General features: G+C 38.5%; 1 protein-coding gene across 3 annotated transcripts in view; it reads left to right on the forward strand.

Moving 5' to 3' along the window:
• The window catches only part of LOC133455535 (transcription factor 4-like), a 312,468-nt gene that overhangs the window by 171,820 nt on the left and 116,657 nt on the right, over positions 1 to 23,991 (forward strand). For all 3 annotated transcript variants that reach the window (XM_061734619.1, XM_061734617.1, XM_061734618.1), the window contains 2 exons: positions 20,626 to 20,752; positions 22,871 to 22,920. In XM_061734619.1, the coding sequence (XP_061590603.1) occupies positions 20,626 to 20,752; positions 22,871 to 22,920 (177 nt within the window). The remainder of the gene's footprint in view (positions 1 to 20,625; positions 20,753 to 22,870; positions 22,921 to 23,991) is intronic.

Consider the following 23,991-nt stretch of genomic DNA (forward strand, 5'->3'; position numbering starts at 1 on the left):
GTCAGTGGAAAGCGCTGAATGCACCAGTCTTAGTTGACAGAGGCTCCTAGAAGATGCATTTACCTATTAAACAAGGTGCACACATATGCACTTATTTTAAAACAAAATGCAATGTGGGATTTTCCATAAATACACATTTACTCTCTCACGTGTAATACACACACATGGATGTGATTTTAATTATATTAGCATTTTTAATTATTGGTAGACAGCATACATTTGTTTAGGAGACGTTTCCGTCCCCAGGTGTGTCTTCATCTTCAACTTGGTTTTTCAGTCCTCCAAAGCCCTCAGTGAGCTGAACTGGTCCTTCTCCAGACAAACTGATCTCTGACCTCCAGGCCAGGGATGGGTCAAGAGACTTCACAGGGGGAGAGAGAGTATTTTTATTGAACTTATACAGTTTCACTTTCAAAGTTTATTTAGACGGGACAATGCATATTCATGAACACTACATTAAAGCAGCACAACGTAACTTTCAGCTTTTCTGAGTTTGGCGTCATCTTTTGGACAAAAGCAGTAGTGTTTTACCAGAAAGAACACTACGTTTCCCATGAGCACCAGCGCGTACTGCCGGAAACCTCCTGTCCCGTCGCTGCATTTGTTTTGATGAGAGAAGACGGGACGCTTTTCTGTTTCACCAAGTGAAAAGACGGAACGCAAAAAAAAAGATGTTAAACTGCTGGAAAGGAACTGGAATTTACCGGGATACCTTAAACAAGGAAGCCAGGGAGCGGTATATGGAGAAAATAATGATTATTAACAGTCTGGATCCATATGAAATCCCAACTGAAGAATGGAGCTCCTCGTCGGAGCGCCACTGTTTAGATGGATTTACTGCCGCAGTTCTGCAGAACCCACGTCTTAGGCTTCCTTGTTTAGGAGTGTTTGGCAGCTGCTTTGGTAAATGTTTGACTCGCCATGTGTTTCAATAAATTTGTATAATAGTACAACATACAGTACATGTTTTGTATCCCTCTTACTTCTCTTTTCTTTTTTTTTGACTGCTATATTATGCTGAAGAGGCTCCGAGGCGTGAGCAATATTTTTGTTTTCCTCGTGAGATTATTTTTTTCCTCTGCAGCTACAAATAAGAGTTAATATTTTTTCCTCAACAAACCTGAAGATTGGGGGTTAATTGCACCACCGAGAGCTGGCCAGCAACTGCGTTTAGCTGGCGAAGTGGGGAATACAGTAGTTTTTTTCATGTGCTGCCAGAATATCAAAGATAACTTCTAATTCTGCAAATAGTAGGTGATGAAATCCAGTGTTGCTCATGGCTCAGCAGATGAGTTGGACAAATTAATTAATCAACCAGAAACCAACAGAGACTGGTTTGACATCAACCTAGATGCCAAAGACCACTTTATGAAAGAAAGTGAATCATGAGTGATGGCCATGTGATGCTTGAAGTTTGACAGACAACAGACACTGCTGGTTGATACGTAGGGTTATATTGCACATATTACTGCACAAAGTTTGCAAGATAATGCCTTATGTATAAAAACAATGGTGAATGTGAAATATTTTCTGAAATCGCTTGCATCAGTTTTCTACTTCTATCCTCTTTCCTGTTTGCTGCTGAGTTTCTCTTTTCTCTCCCTCTGTCAGGATGCAGTACTGTGGAATGTGTCAGGATTAAGGCGTGTGCATGCCTGCACATGTGTATATGCATCTACTTGTGCGTTCGTCTCCATCCTCTCAACAAGTCCGACGGTTCCTGTGCGTGGGCTTTGCTGTTGAATTTGATTACCAAGGGAGGATGTCTGTGTGTTCATCACTTTTTTCACAGAAGAACCTGTCCCCCATGTTTTCTGACCAATAGCGCATCATTATGAAGCCCAAGCCTCTAACAGCTGTTCCAGCAAGAAAAAGGAGAATTCTAAGACTGTTACATGCAGGGAAAATGAATAAAGCTGTGTGGACTTAAGTTTGCCCTGAATGGTCGAATATTATTAGTATCACCTCTTTGTTAAATAGCTTTCTGATAGTTAAACATTTCTTTGTGTCAGACACAAGACGTTAGGGCTGGGCGATATGGACCAAAAGTCATATCTCGATATTTTCTAGCTAAATGGCGATACTCGATATATATCGATATTTTTTCTGTGCCATAATTGGGGTTTCCCCCAAAGCATTATAGCATAGCATCATTAGCTTCATTTTTTTCTGAGGCAAACCCTTAAAATAACAGTCAGTTTTAATACAAAGCCTCGTGCCAAATGTCACACATGTTCCTTTATTAACAGAGGTCTGCACAATATCAAAATGTATAAAACAAATGAAATAAAAATAAACTGCCTGCATATATAGAATAAAAATGCTTCTTGAATAAAATAAAACAAATATCCCTTTCCTGCATAACAAGTAAATTAAAATACACTGTGCAATTAATACAATGTACACAGTAACAGGCAGACTTTTCCACTGAGGTTGACAGTTGTGCAAATAACAAAACATTTGTGCAAATCTCAAATAAAACATTCAAGTCAATTTTTCACAAAATAAGCTATATCAAAATCGTAAAAAAAAAAAATATATATATATATATATATATATATATTTTTTTTTTTTAATAATCGATATAAACGATTTTGTCTCGTACCATATCGCGTTTGAAAACATATCGATATATATTAAAATCTCGATATATCGCCCAGCCCTACAAGACGTGATATCTGTCCCTTTCAGATTTCTACTGCTTGCTTCACACGTCACTGGTTAAAACACAAACTCCTCTCTCAAAACAACACAAAGATAAAACAACCACCTTTTGCTACGAAGACCTTCCATCAGTTCAAACCTGCAGGCAACTTTATCCATTCATGATGTGTATCTTTTTGTGTGTGGAGATGCCCCCCCCCCAGCTGCTCTCCAGTCCTGAACACGCACATACAATGATCCAGCTGCTCGTTGCTCTCAAGAGACTCTCAGCTGTCGTTTAGTTTCATCCGCCGGCCACACGGATCAACACTTTATTTTATTTTCACTATCGATCCCCGAAACACATGAAAACACACACACACACACTGCAGTCATGTATACTTGTGCGTGGGAGAGCTGGCAGAGTGTCACGGCCGCCTGGCGTCAGTGTGACGTGAAGCAGCTCAGGCATGATTTAGTTATTGAGATGTATTGGTTGTTTTTGATCAAACAGAATCAAGTAATGTTTTTGTTCATCTCAATCATCTTCAAATAATTCAACCCAAATCATAGACATGTTGGTGGGGACTAACTGAGGCTACATAAGACAAAGACGGTTTCTTTGCATCAGGTCTGAATGGCAACACCGAAATAAAGTTTCCCGTCACCTACGAGTAGAAAGTCCCCAAAAAACTAAGAGCTTTTTTTAGGTCAAGTTTCTTTATTGAGCTCATATCCATTTACAGATTTAAAGTAGTATTAACAATGTTACCAATGAAAACACTTCACATTAATAGCCGGAGATGCATATACGCATCAGGGACTTGACTTTGGATAACTTGCTCTGTTGTTCGGGGGTTAAACTTGACATGCATATATACAGATATATAGACATATACAGGTCTTAACGAACTGCAAACTGCTATTTATATGCATTAAGAGTTGTGCAAAATGCATGAAAGGAGTTACTGCAAAGTCAGCACGACAAAACCACTGGAACGCTGTTATCCGTCACCTGGCTACACCACATTCACCAAAGTTTTATCATGTCATCATTATCATTGGAATTCCACTAAAAGGAAAAGAAACAAAACATGATGCAAAAAAACAAAATAAAATGAAATTGTTTTCAACAATTTTACCAAAATCGAAATTAGATTTAGTTCTATGCAATAATATTAGTAGCCATTATTAAATGAGTAATTCCCAGATGAGGCAACGCTGTTTTTGAACAAGTGTAACAAGTCAGGCACCATGGAGGCAGCACAGGGAGCTTTCCTCTGTATCTCAGTCAGTGACGTGAACCGTCTCTTCTTTCTGATGTCTCTACATCAAACAGTATGCTGTCACACACACACGCACGCAGTCACACATTGAAAGAGCGAGTGAGCTACAACAGCTGGTAAAAGACACAGAACAGAGCTGAGCTGTCACAGCTACACTGCAGAGCTGACACACGCTCAGACACACACGCGCACCAAATTCAGGTTCCATCAAACACACAGGCGTGTATGCAGTAACAAGCAAAGTGCTAATTCACACACACACGCACACACATGCACACACACACCTACAGTATATAGACACATGAGAGATTCAGTCTTGATCCATGAGATGTAAAACGTCAGCAGATATTTTTCATGTGTGTTCATGTGTGTCATCAGAGCCCAGTTCTGCAGGACTTCCTTCAGATTTTCATCTCTGGCACATGAAACATCAACTTCCTGAATCCCAGGGGCCTTCATCTCCTTTTAAATGAGAAAGAAATGCAACCCAGGCCTTGGACCTTTAAGAGAAATGTATGTATGCTGTTAAAAGTGAAAATAATCTGCACCAAAAGGGTTAATTTTACTGGATCCTGAGCTCACTCAGGCTAAATCAGTGGTAAAGTCATAAATGGCGTATACTTTCTTTCTCTTGTTATATTTATATATGTGTATATATATATATATATATATATATATATATCCTTTGTCAGGTGGAGGAAAAGATTTTGAAGCATTAAAAGTGCTTTATCACATGACACTAGCCGAAAGAGCGATCAATAAGTCCCGGTTTACCTGTGGACAGCACTCATGTCAGTTTTTCTTCCTTAGTTAGGAGGAGGTGACGGTTATTCTGACAGCTCAGTGAATACCTTTTTGTAATATTCAGCTCATTAGGGCCAGAAAAAGCAAATGTAATGATGGCTGTCTTCATGTGACATTAGGCCTTTATTTTGTCTTAATTGTTCCATAACTGTAATAATAATAAATTAATTACTATATTTAATTAGGGCCCGAACACTGACAATGCGAAGGCCCTATTGTATCTGTAGGAGTTTTTGTTTTTCTTCCGACGAAATGAGGGCCTTTTTGCCCCCCTAAACATGCTCCAAAAGTCACCAAATTCTGCACACCAATTGGTGCAAATTAGCCCCGCCCCTTCTTCTGATTGGTCAATATTTGATAGTCCCCTTTCTGCTATAACTTTTGAATGGTTTGATATAGAGAGTCATGGGTGGTGTCATCAGACTCTGTATTGAGTACTTGACCTTCATTGGCCTGAATTAGCCCCGCCCCTTCTTCTGATTGGTCAATATTTGATATTCCACATTTTCTGCTATTACTTTTGAATGGTTCGACATAAAGTCTCGTGGGTGGTGTCATCGGACATGGTTTTGAGTCCTTGAACGTAATTGCTGCAAATTAGCCTCCCCCTTCTTCTAATTGGTGGATATCTGATAGTTCCTATTTTCTGCCATAACGTTTGAATGGTTTGATATAGAGAGTCGTGGGTGGTGTCATCTGCTAAATGCCCAGGCCTGAAGAATCTACATGCAAGTCATACAAGCTTCCACTGCAGCCTGAACGTGCACAAGGGTGTGAGGGCCCGTTCATCACTGCTTGCAGCTTTAATTAATGTTTGGAATTACAATCTTGAGTGAGTGTCTCTCTTTTCCTTCCGTATGGAGGACTTTCCCTTTTCACTTCAACACCACCCCGGTTTTCCTGAGGTATTGTTACCTGAACATTAGCAGAGCTGCAGCTAAACATGGTTCTGTTCTGACTTTACGAGTCCCATATTATGTATGTTTGCTTCCTATTCATCTTGGCCAGGACCAAAAGAGTTGTTTTACTTGTGCGCTCCATGAGCAGTCCGGTCAGCCTCCCCCTCACCTGCTCCCGCTCACTCTGCTGTTATGGGTTCCTTCCCAAACCTGATATTACTTCCTGAACTTAGGGGGGCTGTTGGGGATAGGTGCTTGGATCTACGCTTGGAGTCCAGAGGAACCGTCTGCATATGCAAGTTCTTCTTAAATGAGCAGCGAGTTGTTTAAAATAAATGTGAAAGTTCCCAGCGTGGCTGCTCTTGAAGGTTTTATTCACTGCCTAATGAACATGAGACATACCTCTTAAAATAACAGCTGGACAACCTGGAAACTTGCTTTATTTCTGTATCAGTCAATTTGGAACTTTTGAAAGTCAGGAAAGGTATACCATGGTAGATACCATGGTAGATTTGAACAGATTTGTGATGGTTTTGATTCAGTTTGGTAAAAAAAACTCTTCAAAGGAAGATTTACTCCAAAATGAGCATGCTTCTTCTTGGGTTACTGGTTGTCTTCTCTTTGTGTCCTCCTGCTTGTAATGAGTGAAATGCCTGCAGAACTAAGTGAAGGCGGCTGGACCGTAGCTTATTGAGAGTGATCAGTTCAAGATGACACCATAGGGTAGTCCATTTCTCATTCTTCTTTCATCTCTAAATATAAATCTGTCTCTCCAGCTATTATTTATCTATTCTTTGTTTAATTTTCTCCCTTCATTTTCCCTCTTTGCTTTCTTCTTTTGCCTTCTTCAGACGAGCTCTTTTCCTTTTTCCCCAGTGGTTCTGCTTCAGTGTCATCCGTTACATCGTCATTCGTTCCCTCAGACTTCTCCATCTTTCCATTCGGTATCTTTTTACCTTTGTGTTCGTCTAATTGTGTTACTTTTATATCTTTTTTTCTTTTCACATCCATCCAAGTTTCCCCGCATATCTACTTTATCCCCACTTTGCTTATCACATGCCGCTGCCTTTCGTTTTGCTACCATTCCTGCCATTCATCCTTTTCCTTGTGAGGTTATTGTCCTTTTTTCAAAACTTTCAACCTCTTGTCTCACCAATCACTTCATAACTATCTCTACATCCTCACTTTGAACTTTTATCTCTTCCCCCTGTGTTACCCCCCACTGCCACACATCCTTTTAATTGCATTCAGGCAGCTGCCAGATATTGTGAGGTGTAATGTGCTGTCTGATTCCTCTTTAAGTGTTCTTAAATGATCGCTATTTATTTGTCAAGTCAAGCGTTGAACACTAATTAAGGAAAAATGCTTTGAACTACTTGGGGTGTGTGTACGTGATTGGTACATTTGAGTGAAGTGTGCATTATTGGCTGTGTGGCGGTGTGTGAAACTATAAAAAGATGGAGGAAGACATTTCTGGCGAGTGCATCCTTCCTGGGTTTTCTGCTGCATTTGTGCACGTTATCATTCTCATCTTGCTCCATCATCCTGCCGGAGACACGCACGCAGTCCCAGAGACAGGACCAGGTAGTCTGGCTGCCAACGCACTGCGTGGTAATGAGTTTGACAGCAGCAGTCCCTCATGTTAAGGAATCTCCTTCCTGACAGATAAAAGGCCTGTGTTTTATTACTCCGCCATGTCAACAACTTCACTTGTTAAAAACCCTCACCGCGCAAGTTTTAGATGTTAATCATTTCTTTATGTAGTATTTCCAACAGAATCACTGGTGCGGGTGCAGAGGAATGGGGGAACGGGTTCAGGGTGTTTATATCAACACTTTGCCCAGTCCTATTCACTTAAGGTAATTAGTGATTAAGTGATATTTGTATGTTAGTCTTTACGTTGCTATAGAACAGGGGTCGGCAACCCAACATGTTGAAAGAGCCATATTTGACCAAAAACACAAAAAACAAATATGTCTGGAGCCGCAAAAAATGAAAAGTCTTGTATCAGCCTTAGAATGAAGGCAACACATGCTGCATGTTTCTATATTAGTTATAACTGGGGGAAGATTTTTTTATTCATTATGCACTTCGAGAAAAAAGTCGAAATGTTGAGAAAAAAGTCAAAATTTTGAGAAAAAAGTCAAAATGTTGAGAAAAAAGTCAAAATTTTGAGAAAAAAGTCGAAATGTCGAGAAAAAAGTCGAAATGTTAAGCAAAAAGTCGAAATGTTGAGAAAAAAGTCGAAATGTTGAGAAAAAAATGTAATTCTCGAGAAAAGTCGAAATGTCGAGAAAAAAGTCGAAATGTTGAGAAAAAAAGTCAAAATTTTGAGAAAAAAGTCAAAATGTCAAGAAAAAAAGTCAAAATTTTGAGAAAAAAGTCGAAATGTCGAGAAAAAAGTCGAAATGTTGAGAAAAAAGTCGAAATGTTGAGAAAAAAGTCGAAATGTTGAGATCAAAAAGGAAAGGAAGGAAGGAAAAAAAGAAGAAAAAAGAAAAAAAGGAAAAAAGGAGAAAAAAGAAAAAAAAGGAAAAAAAAGAAGAAAAAAAGGTAAAACATTTTTGAAAAAGCTCCAGGAGCCACTAGGGCGGCGCTAAAGAGCCGGATGCGGCTCTAGAGCCGTGGGTTGCCGACCCCTGCTATAGAATAAACATAATGCCTTCGTTTTTTCTGCTCTTTCTCAGCTGCAGGACTGCTCATTGTTGTGCTACTGAGCAGATTGCTGTCGTGTATTCAGTTGCCCACGTTAACTTGGTGATCGCAGTTATGCAATATGAGGTTTCCCCCTCTGAGTGCAGCACCTGTGTGCATCAGTGCAGACATGTGCTGAGTGATGGTTTAGTTCAGAATCAACGTGAAACTCTTCTGGTCCAGTCATTGCATTGAATTAATTTCAGACGTAGGCCTCCAATGTGAAGGACATAGGAGGAATGTGATGTTCCCGTCTTCAGAATAAATGATAACATGTTAACAGGCCTATTGGGGCAGCTATGCTGCTAAAATTAGGTGAGAAAATTACGTGAGAGCAGAAATGATCGGTGTCAAGAAAACAAAAATCACAGCTGACATTCTGACTTCCTGCAGCGGGGAAATCCCTGTAATCTTAATGACGCTGACGTTCCACTTACAGGAAGTCCTGCTTTTGTGTATTTTCTTTCACTGTCAAGGCTTACTGGGACACTTCCCCTCTCTGTGCTGAGACCGAGCCTTATCCTTTCATAAAAACACAACCAATGCCGTGTTTGCAATGTTAACAACTGTGCCACATTTTCTCAAACAGCAACATACTGTCATAACTAAAATGAATGTACATCTTTTGCACTGTACTAAATTTGATACATTGCAAGTTATTGCAAGAATTTTTAAACATATCAGTTTTTTATCAAATTTGTTTTTGTGTGGCTTCTATCACACCACAATTAACACGTTTTGATTAAAAAAACGAAATACCACGTGTAAAATGTGCCTGTTGACATTTTTCATATCTCTCTCTGATCTTTGATGAGATTAATAGAAAATTAGCATTTTTGTATGTATCTATTATAAGTGGAGTATTATGTAGCAGTTCAACTAAATTTGAAATTTCAAAAAAAAGGGAAATTACGAGAATAAAGTCATAATATTATGAGAATAAAGTCGTAACATTACGAGAATAAAGTCATAATATTGTGAGAATAAAGTCGTAACCTTACGGGAATAAAGTCATAATATTGCGAGAATAAAGTCATAATATTACGGGAATAAAATCGTAATATTACGAGAATAAAGTCGTAATATTATGAGAATAAAGTTGTAATATTATGAGAATATAATTTATGAGAACTCTAACAGGAAGAGCATCTTCTCCCTGTGTCAAAATGAGGAATATTGAGCATCTTGTGAAGTTCTATTTATATATTTATAATATATTTAATATTACGACTTTATTCTCAAAATATTACGACTTTATTCTCGTAATATTATGACTTTATTCTCACATTATTATGACTTTATTTTTTATTGTTTGTCTTAGTTTGGCCCTACTCCGTCGTACAAATCAGAGCAGGACTAGTAGCTGTTTAACCAGTAAAACTGAACCATCGTTAATTCAGCCTGTGCTTTGCTCAGGCTCATGTGTTTTAAACACCTACAGTTCAACTTTTTCTACTGAATAATTGCATACTGCATTAAAGAAAAAATAGTTTATGGTCTCTTTGAAAGGAAAATGGTATCAAGTCAGTTACATCCATGGAGTTCATTTTACACATTTTTTTTCACAACATCCTCAACTTCACACAAGTACAGAAAAACTTCATCCATGTGCCCGTTTCTCTGCAAGGTTGATGTGATGTTGAGGTTTACCTGCTGCACTGATGCACCTTTACTGTATGTGCACCTTTAATATGTGAATGTATTGCAGTGTTTCCCCCGAGATTACATACTAGTTCCCATATAGAGCAGAGTGGGGGTTTCAAGGAGGGGATTGGGGTCAAGAAAGCCGAACCAGATGTCCAAAGAGGCACGATAAAGGCAAAGAAAAGCTAATGCATGATTTAGACAATCCTGTTTATTTGGTGGTGTTGTTGGTGGCGGCGGGTGGGGGGGGTTGTCATGTTTTTTGTTGTTGTTATTTTTAAGCTATATCAAGCTTTAAGTAATGTTCGGTCTGGTCAAACTTAGCATTATATGAGACATTCAGATACTTCCCTCATCTGCTGTTCAGCCACTAGCAGTCAGTTCTGAACCTTTTTTTAGGCACAGTCTTGTCACAAGTTATGCACTCGAGTGGCACAGTTTGTGAAAACTCTGCGCCCAAGACAGGAATGCTGAAGTAATGTAATGGCCAGCCAGCTGTGAAAATGTCATTGTAGTTCCTCTGTCACATACTGAACTGAACTGGTCACAGACGGTCCATTCCTCTTCATATGCTTGTTTTTAGAGGCCGATGTCAAGAACTATGACTTATAGGCCATAGATTGTCATGCTTTTGAAGATGTTACATGTTTTATTTTGCTCCAGTGTCATGCTACATTTAGTAAAAAATTAATACTCTGAACTTCCATTTTCAAACTTGAAGGGGAAAAAAATCCAAGGAAACAGTGATGAGTCAGCTTCCCTAAAGGGGGAAAAAATGTCAACTGGGGGCTGTGTTATTTTCTTATTTATTTCTAAAATTAAAGGAGCATGAGGCTCCTTTTAAGAAATGAGACTCTCTAGCGCCACCCTTCGCCACGACGGCCGTCGGGGGTACTGCAGCCAACAGTGAAGCCGGCACGGGAGAACGGGGAGAACGTGCATGCAGCGTCATGTGACGTCACATCCGCAGGACAGCGCGGGAAATTCCGGCCCGGAATTGCAGCACATTTTGCAGCACACAGTCTGTTCAAGGCAACGGAGAGATACACTAGAGGGCTCATTCTTTTTGGTTTGGAACGCTTCATCTGACATTATTACTAGAAAACTTAAAATGTATACAAATTTTTTTCATAAATGCTGCCTCAATCCAGCCTCATGCTCCTTTAAGTCAGCTGTGTAACTGCTCACGAGAATTTGCTGTTAATAGCAAAGCTAAAAATCCTATGTAGAAGAATTTCTCCTTCCTATGTCACAACGTTAGCAGGTGAAGCATAATTCACAGTTAAAATGTGGCCGGCGATAAAGGGCATGGGCATGCTTGCGAAATCTACTCTGAGCAGGGTACCTGATGCTCCAGTTCCCTGGAAATCTAAATGGTTCCGTCTATATTACATACAGTATTTCCCCCTCCAGGGCATCCCAAATAAAGAAAAGTGTAAGTTTTTAGTCTGTTTGTGATTTCAGACATCTAAATGGCTGCTCCCAACCAACTGTTCTTTTTTTTTTTGTCCCCCCCACATATGTCCTCTTGAAGGTCCATAGATAAACTATAGTCGAGACGGATTTCAGAAAAAAGGCCTTTTATAAGAAGTATGGAGCATTTATGGGTACAAGTCGGGAACCGGCCTACCTTACATATTTCAAGGGTGCTGAGTCCAAAAGAAACGGTACCCGAGTGAAATTTTGAGTTTTTTACCTTCTAATTTGCATATTAAAATGGCCGCCAAATTGCCCATCTTGCACAGTTATTGGACCATTTCCTCCTATTTTTTTTGTAAGTAGGCAATCAAGATGAGGAAATTAAGTTTCTAAATCGATAGTCAAGGGTCAAACAAGGATATAGTGGAGGCTCAGTGCCTTTTTTATGTATATATATATATATATATATATATATATATATATACATATATATATATATATATATATATATATATATATATATATATATATATATATGCAAAATACCAACTTTTAAGGTGAAATTAAGCATTATTTGTGTCTACTATTTCTATAATTAACTTCTTTACCCAGCTTCTGCAGTTTGAGAAGGTGTTACTTGTTAATGAGAATATCATTGCATCATAACCTGGAGACGATGATAGTGGTCATCACGCTGCACTTACAGCGCTTCGTCTCCTTGTCCAATCTCACTCCAGTCCTCTCTGTTGGTTTTATTCTCAGTGGTAGCAGCCTCAGGGCCTGACTCCCTCAGGAGTGTGTGTGTGTGTGTGTGTGTGTGTGTGTGTGTGTGCGCGCGCGCATGTGTGCGTCAGCTGGAGCGAAGCCGGCGTACAGGTGCGGCGTTGCCTCGCCAGCACTTCCTGGTAATTAATGACTTCTTCCTGCCTCCCTCCTTCTCTGTCTCTCGTGGTTGCGATGGTGGAAATTGATGACACGTGAGCATTTGCTTTTTCAGTCACATGAGGACAGAGGGTCGAGTAGCAGAGGAGGAGATTGAGGAGAAAGAAAGAAGGAAGGCGCAAAAGATTCATGCAGAGTGTTGTTGTTCTTTGGCTCATCATCTTTTTTATATAGTGTTCTTTCTCTTCCTGTTTTTTTTTTTTTTTGCTGTTCTCAATTTTAGTCAGATTTCTTTTTTTCCTACTCCCTATCTGTACGTGTCTAAGCAACCGTCCCTCCCTTTCTGTCTCTTTCTGGTAATCTATCTTAGTTAATATCTTCTCTGCGAGCAGCTGGGTACCGGAGCCCAGTCAGCTCTGTGAGAAAGAACCCGCTGTTTGTGTGTTCGAGTGTGGGAAAGAAATGCATACGAACACAGACACAGAAAGATAATGACAGAAAAAAAACACAATAAGCATAAAAGAGGCACCAAACGATTATCACAAAATTGTCTGGCTGGAATGATAATAGTGTAAAAATACTCAGAGAGTCCTGGGGATCTACTCTTCCTGCACATTTGTGCTGAAGTGTCTCCCAAATGTCAACAACATTGTGCAGAAATAAATGTGTTGTTTTTTTAGACAGTTTCCTGCTGTTAATTAGCCTGGTCACAGTCTGCGGACAATATGTATTTCATGTCTTTTATTCATTGTGCAAAAAGTTTGAAAAAAAAAAATAAGAAGCAGATAGCAGGAACTGTTAGGCCTATTTTGAAAAGATCGATTCTCCGATTTTAAATCGATTCTCATATTAATTACTTAAAATCGATTCATGTGTCTAAAGATCGATTAAAAAAAAAAAAAGAAAAAGATTTTTTTTTTCTCATCATTACATTACAACTTTTGGTACTTTTTTGTTTATGCCCAAAAAAGGAATGTTTTGTTGGACACGAGAATAACTGGTGCCATGTTTTTGCCTTTAAATATGTTTAAAGGTATGAAAACATTAAAGTTTTCAGTTATAATTGCATACATTGTCTATATGTCTTTGCTTTATTATACTTTCTTGGTTTTGCATTGCATTACATTTGCATAAATGTTAAAAACCAAATTCTCATAAATGGGGAAAAAATAAAAGCGATTTCATCCGTCTCTGTTTCCTCCCTGGATCTGTTTGATAATTCTGACCCACGATGTTTCTGAAAGCAGTTCTATCAGCATTCTGGGAGCTGATTGGTCCTTACAGCATCATTAGCTGCAATACTTCCTGTTGAATCTCAATATAATACTAGTAGTAATATTTTGCAGAACTAGACAGTCATATAATTCATGCAACAGCTGAAAAAACAGTTTTATTAACAGTAACCCAAATCAATATTGGATCGAATCGGATCGAAGCGTGATAATCGATTCTGAATCTTAAGAATCGGAATCAAATCGATTATTGATATTTGAATCGATCCCCAGCCCTAGAAACTGTGTGTAACCAAAGCAAGCTAACTGATTTCAGCCAAATTCATTGTCCAAATCATTAGGCCTGTATTGAAAAAATGTCCTATTCTAAATCGATTCGTACGTCTAAAGATAGATTTTTTTTCATAATTACATTTTGGCCCGGTGAACTTTAATCCCAGTAGTCACGTCATTTAATTCACACATACGCATGGTGTGAAACTATCAAACAATGAACATGGCGTTGAAGCGTTAACAAAAAGCTGGTTTTGAAAACTTCTGAACGAAATCAACTTTTCTTTGGAGAAAATGCTGCAGGAGGGGTCACTAAAAGCTGGGGACACTGTGCGCTAGGGCTGGGCGATATATCGAGATTTTAATATATATCGATATATTTTCAAATGCGATATGGTACGAGACAATATTGTTTATATCGATTTAAAAAAAAAAAATTATGATTTTGATATAGCTTATTTTGTGACAAATTGACTTGAATGTTTTATTTGAGATTTGCACAAATGTTTTGTTATTTGCACAACTGTCAAACTCAGTGGAAAAGTCTGCCTGTTACTGTCTACATTGTATTAATTGCACAGTGTATTTTAATGTAATTGTTATGCAGGAAAGGGATATTTGTTTTATTTTATTCAAGAAGCATTTTTATTCTATATATGCAGGCAGTTTATTTTTATTTCATTTGTTTTATACATTTTGATATTGTGCAGACCTCTGTTAATAAATGTACCTGTGTGACATTTGGCACGAGGCTTTGTATTAAAACTGACTGTTTTTTTTAAGGGTTTGCCTCAGAAAAAAATGAAGCTAACAGAGATGCTATGCTATAATGCTTTGGGGGAAACCCCAATTATGGCACAGAAAAAAATATCGATATATATCGAGTATCGCCATTCAGCTAGAAAATATCAAGATATGACTTTTGGTCCATATCGCCCAGCCCTACTGTGCGCTTATCTGTGCCCTCCCGCCCCCGCTGCCCTCATGGACAAAACAAACACGTTGAAGCGGCCGCCTGAGAAACCAGTGCAGGAGCTGTAGAACCACCAGTTTACTCAGGACTGTTAAGGTTGAAAATACTTGCTGTCTGAGCCTGTGTTCGCGTCCGCTCGCACAGACAACGAGCTGCATTAAGAAACTGACCTTGCTCGCGCTCCACGCGAGGAGAGTGTGTCGTACTGTAATACAAAATTACCATTCCACCTATTACAGATGTCGCCGTTAAAGGACATGATTGTCAGCCTCTTTGTGTTGTAACGTTTATGCTTTTCACTCTGTAAGTGATCCTCGCACGTATCCTTCCGTGTCCAGTCAACCGTGTGCTAGGAAAACTTGCAGAACATTGAATCGCCAGACGCGTTACACACAAACACACTCATACACACTCATACACACTCATACACACTCATACACACTCATACACACGGACACACTCATACACACTCATACACGCTCATACACACTCATACACACTCATACACGCTCATACACACTCATACACACTCATACACACTCATACACACTCATACACACTCATACACACTCATACACACACATACACACTCATACACACGGACACACTCATACACACTCATACACACTCATACACACTCATACACACTCATACACACTCATACACGCTCATACACACTCATACACACTCATACACACTCATACACACTCATACACACTCATACACACACATACACACTCATACACACGGACACACTCATACACACTCATACACACTCATACACACTCATACACACTCATACACACGGACACACTCATACACACTCATACACGCTCATACACGCTCATACACACTCATACACGCTCATACACGCTCATACACACTCATACACGCTCATACACACTCATACACACTCATACACACTCATACACACTCATACACACTCATACACACTCATACACACTCATACATTCTCATACACACTCATACACACCCATACACACTCATACACACTCATACACACACATACACACCCACCCGTGCACAACCAGTGTTCAGTGCTTTGGATATTTCAGCTTGAATTTCAAAATGTTATATTAGTTCAATGAATTCATATTATCTATGTTTATTATAGCTTGTTTGGTTTTTTCTGTTATCGGACACAGAATTCATGGCAAGCTGTGTGTCTGTTGACAGAATAGATTAGACAAGCTAAAATGATTTGTTTACTGCATGAGGCCTATTTGAGTTATATATTTCTTAGTTATTTCACAATAATTATTGTGAAATTATTATTTCACTAGTTATTTTACAGTCATATAATCTAGGCAACAGTTCAAAAAACACTTTTAATAACACTAACCCAAATCAATATCGGATTGGATCGAATCAAATCCTGATAATCGATTCTGAATCCATGAATCAGAATTGAATCGATTCTTGACATTTGAATCGATACCCAGCCCTACAAATCATTGTTAATGCAGATTCAATTTGTGGGATGAAGGGATGTGAACTTTCTCTGATTTATGAACGGGTTTCTGTCAAAATAAAGTTGGATCCCTGCTGCATTAATGGGCGAATGTAGGCCTGTGTTGAAAAAATCGATTTTCTAATTCTAAATCGATTCTCATATTAATTCCTAAAAATCGATTCCTATGTCTAATGATCGATTTTTTTTTAATTTTTTTTTTTTTTTTTTTTTTATTTGAATTTTTACATTTTCGCCAGGTGAACTTTAATCCCAGTAGTCGGACACACAGTTTGTCATGACACTTCTTAAAAATGCCGGGTGCTTCATGGCAATATGTGTGCGTGGTGACAGAATATATTAGATAAGCTAAAATTATTTGTTTATTGCATGAACTGTTGCAATTTCTTTCTTTTTTGCACTTTAAATGGATATTGAAAGGCCTGTTTGAGTTATTTATTTTTTAGTTATTTCACAATAATTATTGTGAAATTATTATTTCACTAGTTATTTTACAGTCATATAATTCAGGCAACAGCTCAAAAAACATTTTAAATAACACTAAGCCAAATCAATATCGAATCGGATCGAATCGAATCATGATAATCGATTCTGAATATTAAGAATCGGAATCGAATCGATTCTTGACATTTGAATCGATACCCAGCCCTAGGCGAATGCTGCTGATATTAGCTTTTATATTTAAAAAGAATTTAAAAAAACAACAACTATTGAATAACATGGCCATGGAAAATGTGTAGTGGAAATAAAACTGCAGATTACATCTAATTGCTGTCCCTGATGTGTTTCAAAATGCATATGTGGGTATGTGTCTGTCAAGGAAGTTAGGCAGCCCGTCACCTTCTGCTGGAGTATTCTCTTCATCTAGTGTCCTAATCGTGTTACTCACCTTCATGGAAGAGAAACTGTAAACGTCTGGAACATTTCTTTGATAAACAGAGTGTGCATAAAAAATATGGGCGACAACAAGACAAGTGGGTAAAGAGACACCAAAACAGACAGACGTGCATTTTCATTCTCCTCCAGCCTGTCTAGTTGCCGGGGTGACCAGCCGGCCTGGTGAAATGCCGGAGAATTGAGAAGAAGAAACAAAAAAAAGAAAAAGAAAAGAAGGGTAAGAAAGAAAGCCACAATCAATGAGACCCTTTTTGTTTTAGTGGGAACCTCCTTTAGCCCCCGATGACACAAATACACTAAAAACCCACGGGGACAGGGGACCGGGATGGCTGGAATAGTGGGTGACTGTGTGTGCCTTTGTGTCTGACTCCCTCTCCTCCTCTGTGTGCCACTGACTTTATTTAAGACAAGGGCCCTTTTGTTTTAATCCGGAGAATGGCTCCGAGACCAAGGCCGGCCCTGTAATTGGCCTACTTAGACCCTGTTTAGCATGAGAAAAGTCTCCTTGGCCCGACGGTGCCAAGCTAACTTTTGTTTTCAGCCGCGGCGAGGACGGACGTGCTGATGAGAATTCAGATTAGGCCCAAACCACCACCCCATCCAACCACTACACCTAGCTTAAACGCACTCCTCCACCCTCTGCTTAAAATGCACCGCACACTAATTACTTTAGGAGAAGCTGGGAAAAGAGTCCACACTTTAACGGAGTGATGATGGAGTCCATTTAAAGGGAGTGGGGGAGAGCAAAGGGAGAGGGGGAGTCAGACTGCTTTTGTTTCTGTCCTCCACACTAAACTTTTTGTGCCACTTTAAAAAAGAAAAGAAAAAAAAAACTTCAGTCCTGTTGTCTGTCTTTTGTTTATGAGTTTTCGACCCTCTGAATCAGCGCAGATGTCACTTGTTGCCGCTGCAATAATTGAACTTAATTGGCTGGACAATGTGTAAGCGGTTTGCTAAGGTTTAGCCCGAAACAGAGTCGTACGGCAGCACAGAGGAGCAGTTAGGCTGAGGGTGAGGTGCACACTTTAATGCTGGGCAGCATGAGGTCGTTCTCGTGGAGGTAAATACCGTCACAGCCACGCTTTCTTTGGCAGTATTTGGATTGATGCAGCTCAGGTGGACTTTGTTTCAATGGGGGGACTTGAAATACGACATCCTATGGTTTTTAATGTTCACATTCTTTACGTTAGATAGATGCTGTGTAATGTAATGAGATGTCTGTCTGTCTGGACTGAACTTATTTGTCTGCTGTCACTGTCAACTTGTATTTTTGATAGATTTATATCATTTTCATTCCATCTTTATATGAACTTTAACCAGAGGTGTCTTCAGTATTCACATTCATTACTCAGGTAGAAGTATAGATACTAGAGTTTAAAAATACTCCTGTAGAAGTTGAAGTATCAACTCAAGTTTTTTACTCAAGTAAAAGTATAAAAGTACTGGTTTCAAAACTACTTAAAGTATAAAAGTAATATAAGGGGGAAAAAAGCCATTGAAAATGAATGCATCTTAGTATAATGCAAATATATTAAAGAAGCATATATGTGTACTATTGAGCATTAACATGTGTTTCAGAGAGCAGCAGATATGATGAATAGTTGCCTATAAGTATTGTAATGGTGCAAAAAGTCAAACTTCAGAGGCATGTTATCATTTATCCTAACCTTTATTGGAATGTACATCCAAGTTTAGTTGCAGGAATCTGAGGGAACGGATGTAAGAACAAAACTGGACAAGAACATCTGAAACAACCACAACCAAATTCACTCTATCCGGATGGAGCAATTTAACTGGATAGTTTTTATTTAAAGGCCAAAATGAAATAGAGTAACGAGGCTGTTTTTAAAATGTAAGGAGTAAAAAGTACAGATAATTGCGTGAAAATGTAAGGAGTAAAAGTAAAAAGTCGTCTGAAAAATAATTACTCCATTGAAGTATAGATAACCAAAATTTCTACTTAAGTAAGGTAACAAAGTATTTGTACTTCGTTACTTGACACCTCTGACTTTAACTAAATATTTAACTGCTAAACTAATGAATTTCTACATGAACAACTGCAGGTCAGTTAGTCTGTTGACATCGTCCCATTGAGGTTTCCCAGGTAGCCTTTGGTGTTAACAAAAAAAATGTGATGAATGCCACGACATTAACCTCACCCTTTAAATGTCAGCCAGTTTTCCAAAACATCAGTCTTGGTACTGGGAAACTACAGGAAACATCCCAGTTCAGCACAGTGTCCAGGCTCTTTTCACAAACTACTTTATTCAACGTCCTGGCCATTAGGATTCTGATGTCAGAAACACTTTCCATTCTGCAGCAGACGTGAGAGGGTGCAGGGCGTGACACACGCCATAAATGTGCCTTTGTGCCGACTGTGGATGCCATGAATGTGGTGTTGTGGATTATTCTAAAACGCTAGAACAGCGTAGTCGGGTTGTTGTCTGGTCTTTCATTTAGATTACACAATAAAAGAAAGGATGCCAGTTATCTTGTCCCGTTTTGTAAATGGTTCTGCGGCTTGCAGGTGGTAACAGGGGGTGTTGTTCATCCGCAGGGGCCAAGGTTGTTCGCTTTGGCCTCAGATGTGTGGAGCTGTGGCCGAGTGGGTTTAAATAATTGTTTCGAACAGTTGTTGAAATTTGCGGGAAAAACACAGGCTCAGGCTTTGAGGCTTAATTATTAGGATTTTAATATATTTCTAATCGATTGTCTTCAGCAAACACTATTAACAACATTCCAGCTTCACCAAGCATTCCCGTGACAGTGAAAGCTCTGCAGTTCCATTCCAAGACCCTCAGAATTTCTGCACATTTTCACTGAGTTCAGAAGTCTGATAATGACGTCAATGTTATTTAATTCCAACTTGCATGTGAAATGTACAATACTGATCTGTCTGTGTAACAGTTTTTGACTTTCTCAGCTTATCAAATTTTAACATTTCATGTTTTTTTTTCGCCTCAGATATTTTTGTTGCTCAATTTTAAATACAAAGGATTACACAGACAAAACATATTATTGTTATTATTATTATATTATTATTTTTATTAATATTAATATAATAATAATAATAATTATTATTATTATTAGTATTAGTATTATTATTATTATTATTATTATTATTATTATTATTATTATTATTATTATATTATAATCATATTAATCTTTTTGATCGGTGATTTTTTATAACTGACGTCAAAGAAATGTTGACAATAGCAGTGAATTTTAAATGAGCATCTACTATAGTCTCAGTCTCTTTTAAACTGCTATTTTGAAAAAGTAAATATGCTTTTCTTTAAATTTAAGTTACAACTGTGTAGTCTCTGTTTGTGTACATTTTATTTTTTTGGACTGTTTCTTTTATAACCCTCTGTCCTTGTGCAGAATGGCTCATTTTCAAAGATTCCTTAAGAATGAACCAGAACTGCCTAATCATGACTTGGAATAATTATTCGTCTCCCTCTGCGTTTCTGTGTTCTCCGACTAGTCGATACTGGGCGGTGAGTTGGGTTTGGGGAGTCCCGGCGCAGCGTCACCCACCAAGCCGACTGGTCAGTACTACCAGCACTACAGCTCCAACCCACGGAGGAGAGCGCTGCACATGGACCCCATGGGTGAGGCACAGCTGCCACACGCAGCACACTGCACAGCGCCGACAATCTCATTAATTAGTGGTTGCAAACCACATACACACACAGACACGTGGAAAAAAAATACTTTTTTTTTAGGAATGTTGAGAATTTTGAATTGTGAGGATGTTTATAAGAAGCCAAATTGGAGTCAGAATGAGCCAGTGAAATTAAACATTTTTATCACAACGAAGAGCAGGGTTTCAGTTGTAGGTGTGCAGTGTCTTTGCCAGCAGAGGTAGCGCTCCCTGCATTTGTTGTATCATTCATAGAATGATAGAAACAGCATAAACACACACAAACAGACAGACACAGACATATTGTTAAGGTATAATAATAAAATATCAGATTAAACACAAATGATTGAGGTTAAACCATGCTGGTTGAGCTGCTCAAATGACTCATGAAAACAGCAGCATCACCTTAATATAACTTAAATAATATCATTGTGACTATTTTGAAGTACCATATTTTCTGGACTATAAGCTGCACCTGCATATAAGCCGCATCCGCTCTATTTTTGAAAAAAATATTTAAAAAAGATATACAAGCCGCATCTGCTCTATTAAAAAAAAAAAAGATATGCAAGCCGCAGATATTGATTTTGTTAAATTAGATATTTAGTACATGTACAGACGGATTTTGAACTGTAAATGATGTACATGTTTGTACCTAAATAGATCCTTTCCTAACAGTGTCTTTTAACACGGCAGCAACTTTGCTGATTAAAACGGGACAGAACCAAGAGAAAATAACCGGTATTTATTTATCTGTTTGAAATCTGCTTCCACCTACTTCTATCTGCTAAAGAAGAAGTCGCGTATTCTTCTTTGCATTTATTTTGTCTTAGTTTTGATTCTAATTCCAGTTATGGCGCGCCGAGCAGTGAAAGAAAAATCTACAGAAAAGCTGCACCTTTGTATAAGCTGCATGGTTGAAAATCTATGAAAAAAGTAGCGGCTTATAGTCCAGAAAATACAGTATATATATTTAAATAAAGTTAATTTAATAAACTGCACAATTTAACACACAAATCAATCAAAATTCAAACACAAACAGATCTGTTTGTGTTTTATCATTAAGTGTTGTCTTGATTATCAAATATGTGTGACTACAAAACCCTGATCTGTTTACTGTAGTTTTTTTTTCAGAAATATATAATTATTGGTCAAATGCTGCAATAATTTTGGGGCAATGATTGTCTTTACTGCGCTGTTAAATGCTCTCAAACCTGCGACGTGAGCACGTCATCAACAACCCAAACCCAGTGTGACTCACACGTCATTTGTTGTAAATGCAGGGGTTGAAAAATCTTTGCTCTTTTAGCTTTTTCGGGCCTGAAACAGAGTGATCAAGGACATTCATGAACAGCAAAAAAACAAAGCAGGCCATCAGTTATCGTCAACTTCCGTTTAAATGTCCATTTTCAATCTGAATGGCTTTTGTGAAACAATATAACGTATGTTCTCTGAAACGCGATAGAGGGTTGTGAACCTTATGGCCATCCTGTGTCTGTGTGTGCGATTGTCTGGACTTTTCAAAGAGGTGATGGTGAAAAGAATGAGCCGGGCAGTCTTAAGAAGAAAAAAAAAGGAGAAAAACAGGACAATGTTGGCTGCACCATGGCCTTGGTAGCATTAGCCTTGAGAGGATGAAAACGCACACAGACTTGCAACGACTCTGGGCCAATTTCCAAAAGAGATGCGTTTTCGTTTCTTCCTCAGAGTCTCACCTTCCAAGTTAATGGGCAGCTCCCTCTCTCCCCTTGAGAGGAACCCTGAGGAAGAAAAAACAACACAAAAAAACATAAACATGTCAAAAGCTGCACTCATTCCTTTTATTTAAAAAAAAAAAAAATCAGCCATGTTCCTTTTTGTATCGTGTCCTTTCTTTTTGCACCTTATTGTGTCATGCTTGTTTGTGCTGAAAGCTTTCTTTGTAAATATATCAATGGTTTTGGGGGAAAGTGGCCTCGTGCTTTTCTCTCTCCGCCTCAAATAAATTCAAACAAATAAACCAACATACATTTAGAATAAAGCCTGGCTTGGTAAATCATGGTATGCTGTTTTATTGTTTTCTGTTCTTCTTTTTCTTTTTTTACAGAAGTCCAAACAAAAAAAGTGCGGAAGGTTCCTCCTGGATTGCCATCCTCAGTAAGTGATGAAATATTTTTCTTGTTTTGGTATAAAAAAATGTGTCGGGGGGGGGGGGAATAAGTAACACATGAGTCTGATTCATGTTTAGAATCCCAGCGCTGAGTTTGTGGTAGGAAAAGGAAAATATAGCCGTGCTGAGAAAGAGTTGGCCTGCTTTGTGTCTAAGTGGAGGTAAAGATGATGCCATATGAGCAGAGCTCCACACAAACAGCTGTTGGCTCTTCTGTGGTTGATTCTTATTCTTGTCAAAGACTTCAATGAAAAAAGAACTTGTCAGATTTCATATTAAAAATTGAAGAAATACAGTAATGCCAGAAGTGGTTATTTATTTATTATAGGAATTAAAACGTCTGCTATGTAAATTATCAATAGCAAAATGTATTCAAATTGAAGTCTCATGGCCTTTTCTGCAAAGGAAACCAAATAGAATATAGTTTGCAGCCTCTGTTAGAGCTTTATTTCAAAATGTACTTGTGATTTACTCCAATGTGTTGGTGTTTTGACACCCCCAACCATAAATGTGCATTATGGCTGGATGGAGAGTTTGTTACACTGTTTTGAATTTGCAGAAATGAAGATAAATGTGATGATGATAATGAAGATGATGACGATGGAACCATACTGGGGGGCAAACAGCTGCCCGCATTTTTTTGTGTTCCCACTTTACAGAAATCAAAAGAAGAAACCTTTTTATTTCAATGATAAAAAAAAACAGAAATAAAGAAAGTTATACCCATGATAATCAGCTGATGATTTATCAGTCGATATTTGGGGAAAATGAATTAAAGGAGCATGAGGCAGGATTGAGGCAGGATTTATGAAAAAAATTCGTATACGTTTTAAGTTTTCTAGTAATAATGTCAGATGAAGCGTTCCAAACCAAAAAGAATGAGCCCTCTAGTGTATCTCTCCATTGCCTTGAACAGGCTGTGTGCTGCAAAATGTGCTGCAATTCTGGGCCAAAATTTCCCGCGCTGTCCTGCGGATGTGACGTCGCATGACGCTGCATGCACGTTCTCCCCGTTCTCCCGTGCCGGCTTCACTGTTGGCTGCAGTACCCCCGACGGC

Source organism: Cololabis saira, chromosome 11 (genome assembly GCF_033807715.1).
Source record: "Cololabis saira isolate AMF1-May2022 chromosome 11, fColSai1.1, whole genome shotgun sequence".
Classification (NCBI taxonomy): Eukaryota; Metazoa; Chordata; class Actinopteri; order Beloniformes; family Belonidae; genus Cololabis; species Cololabis saira.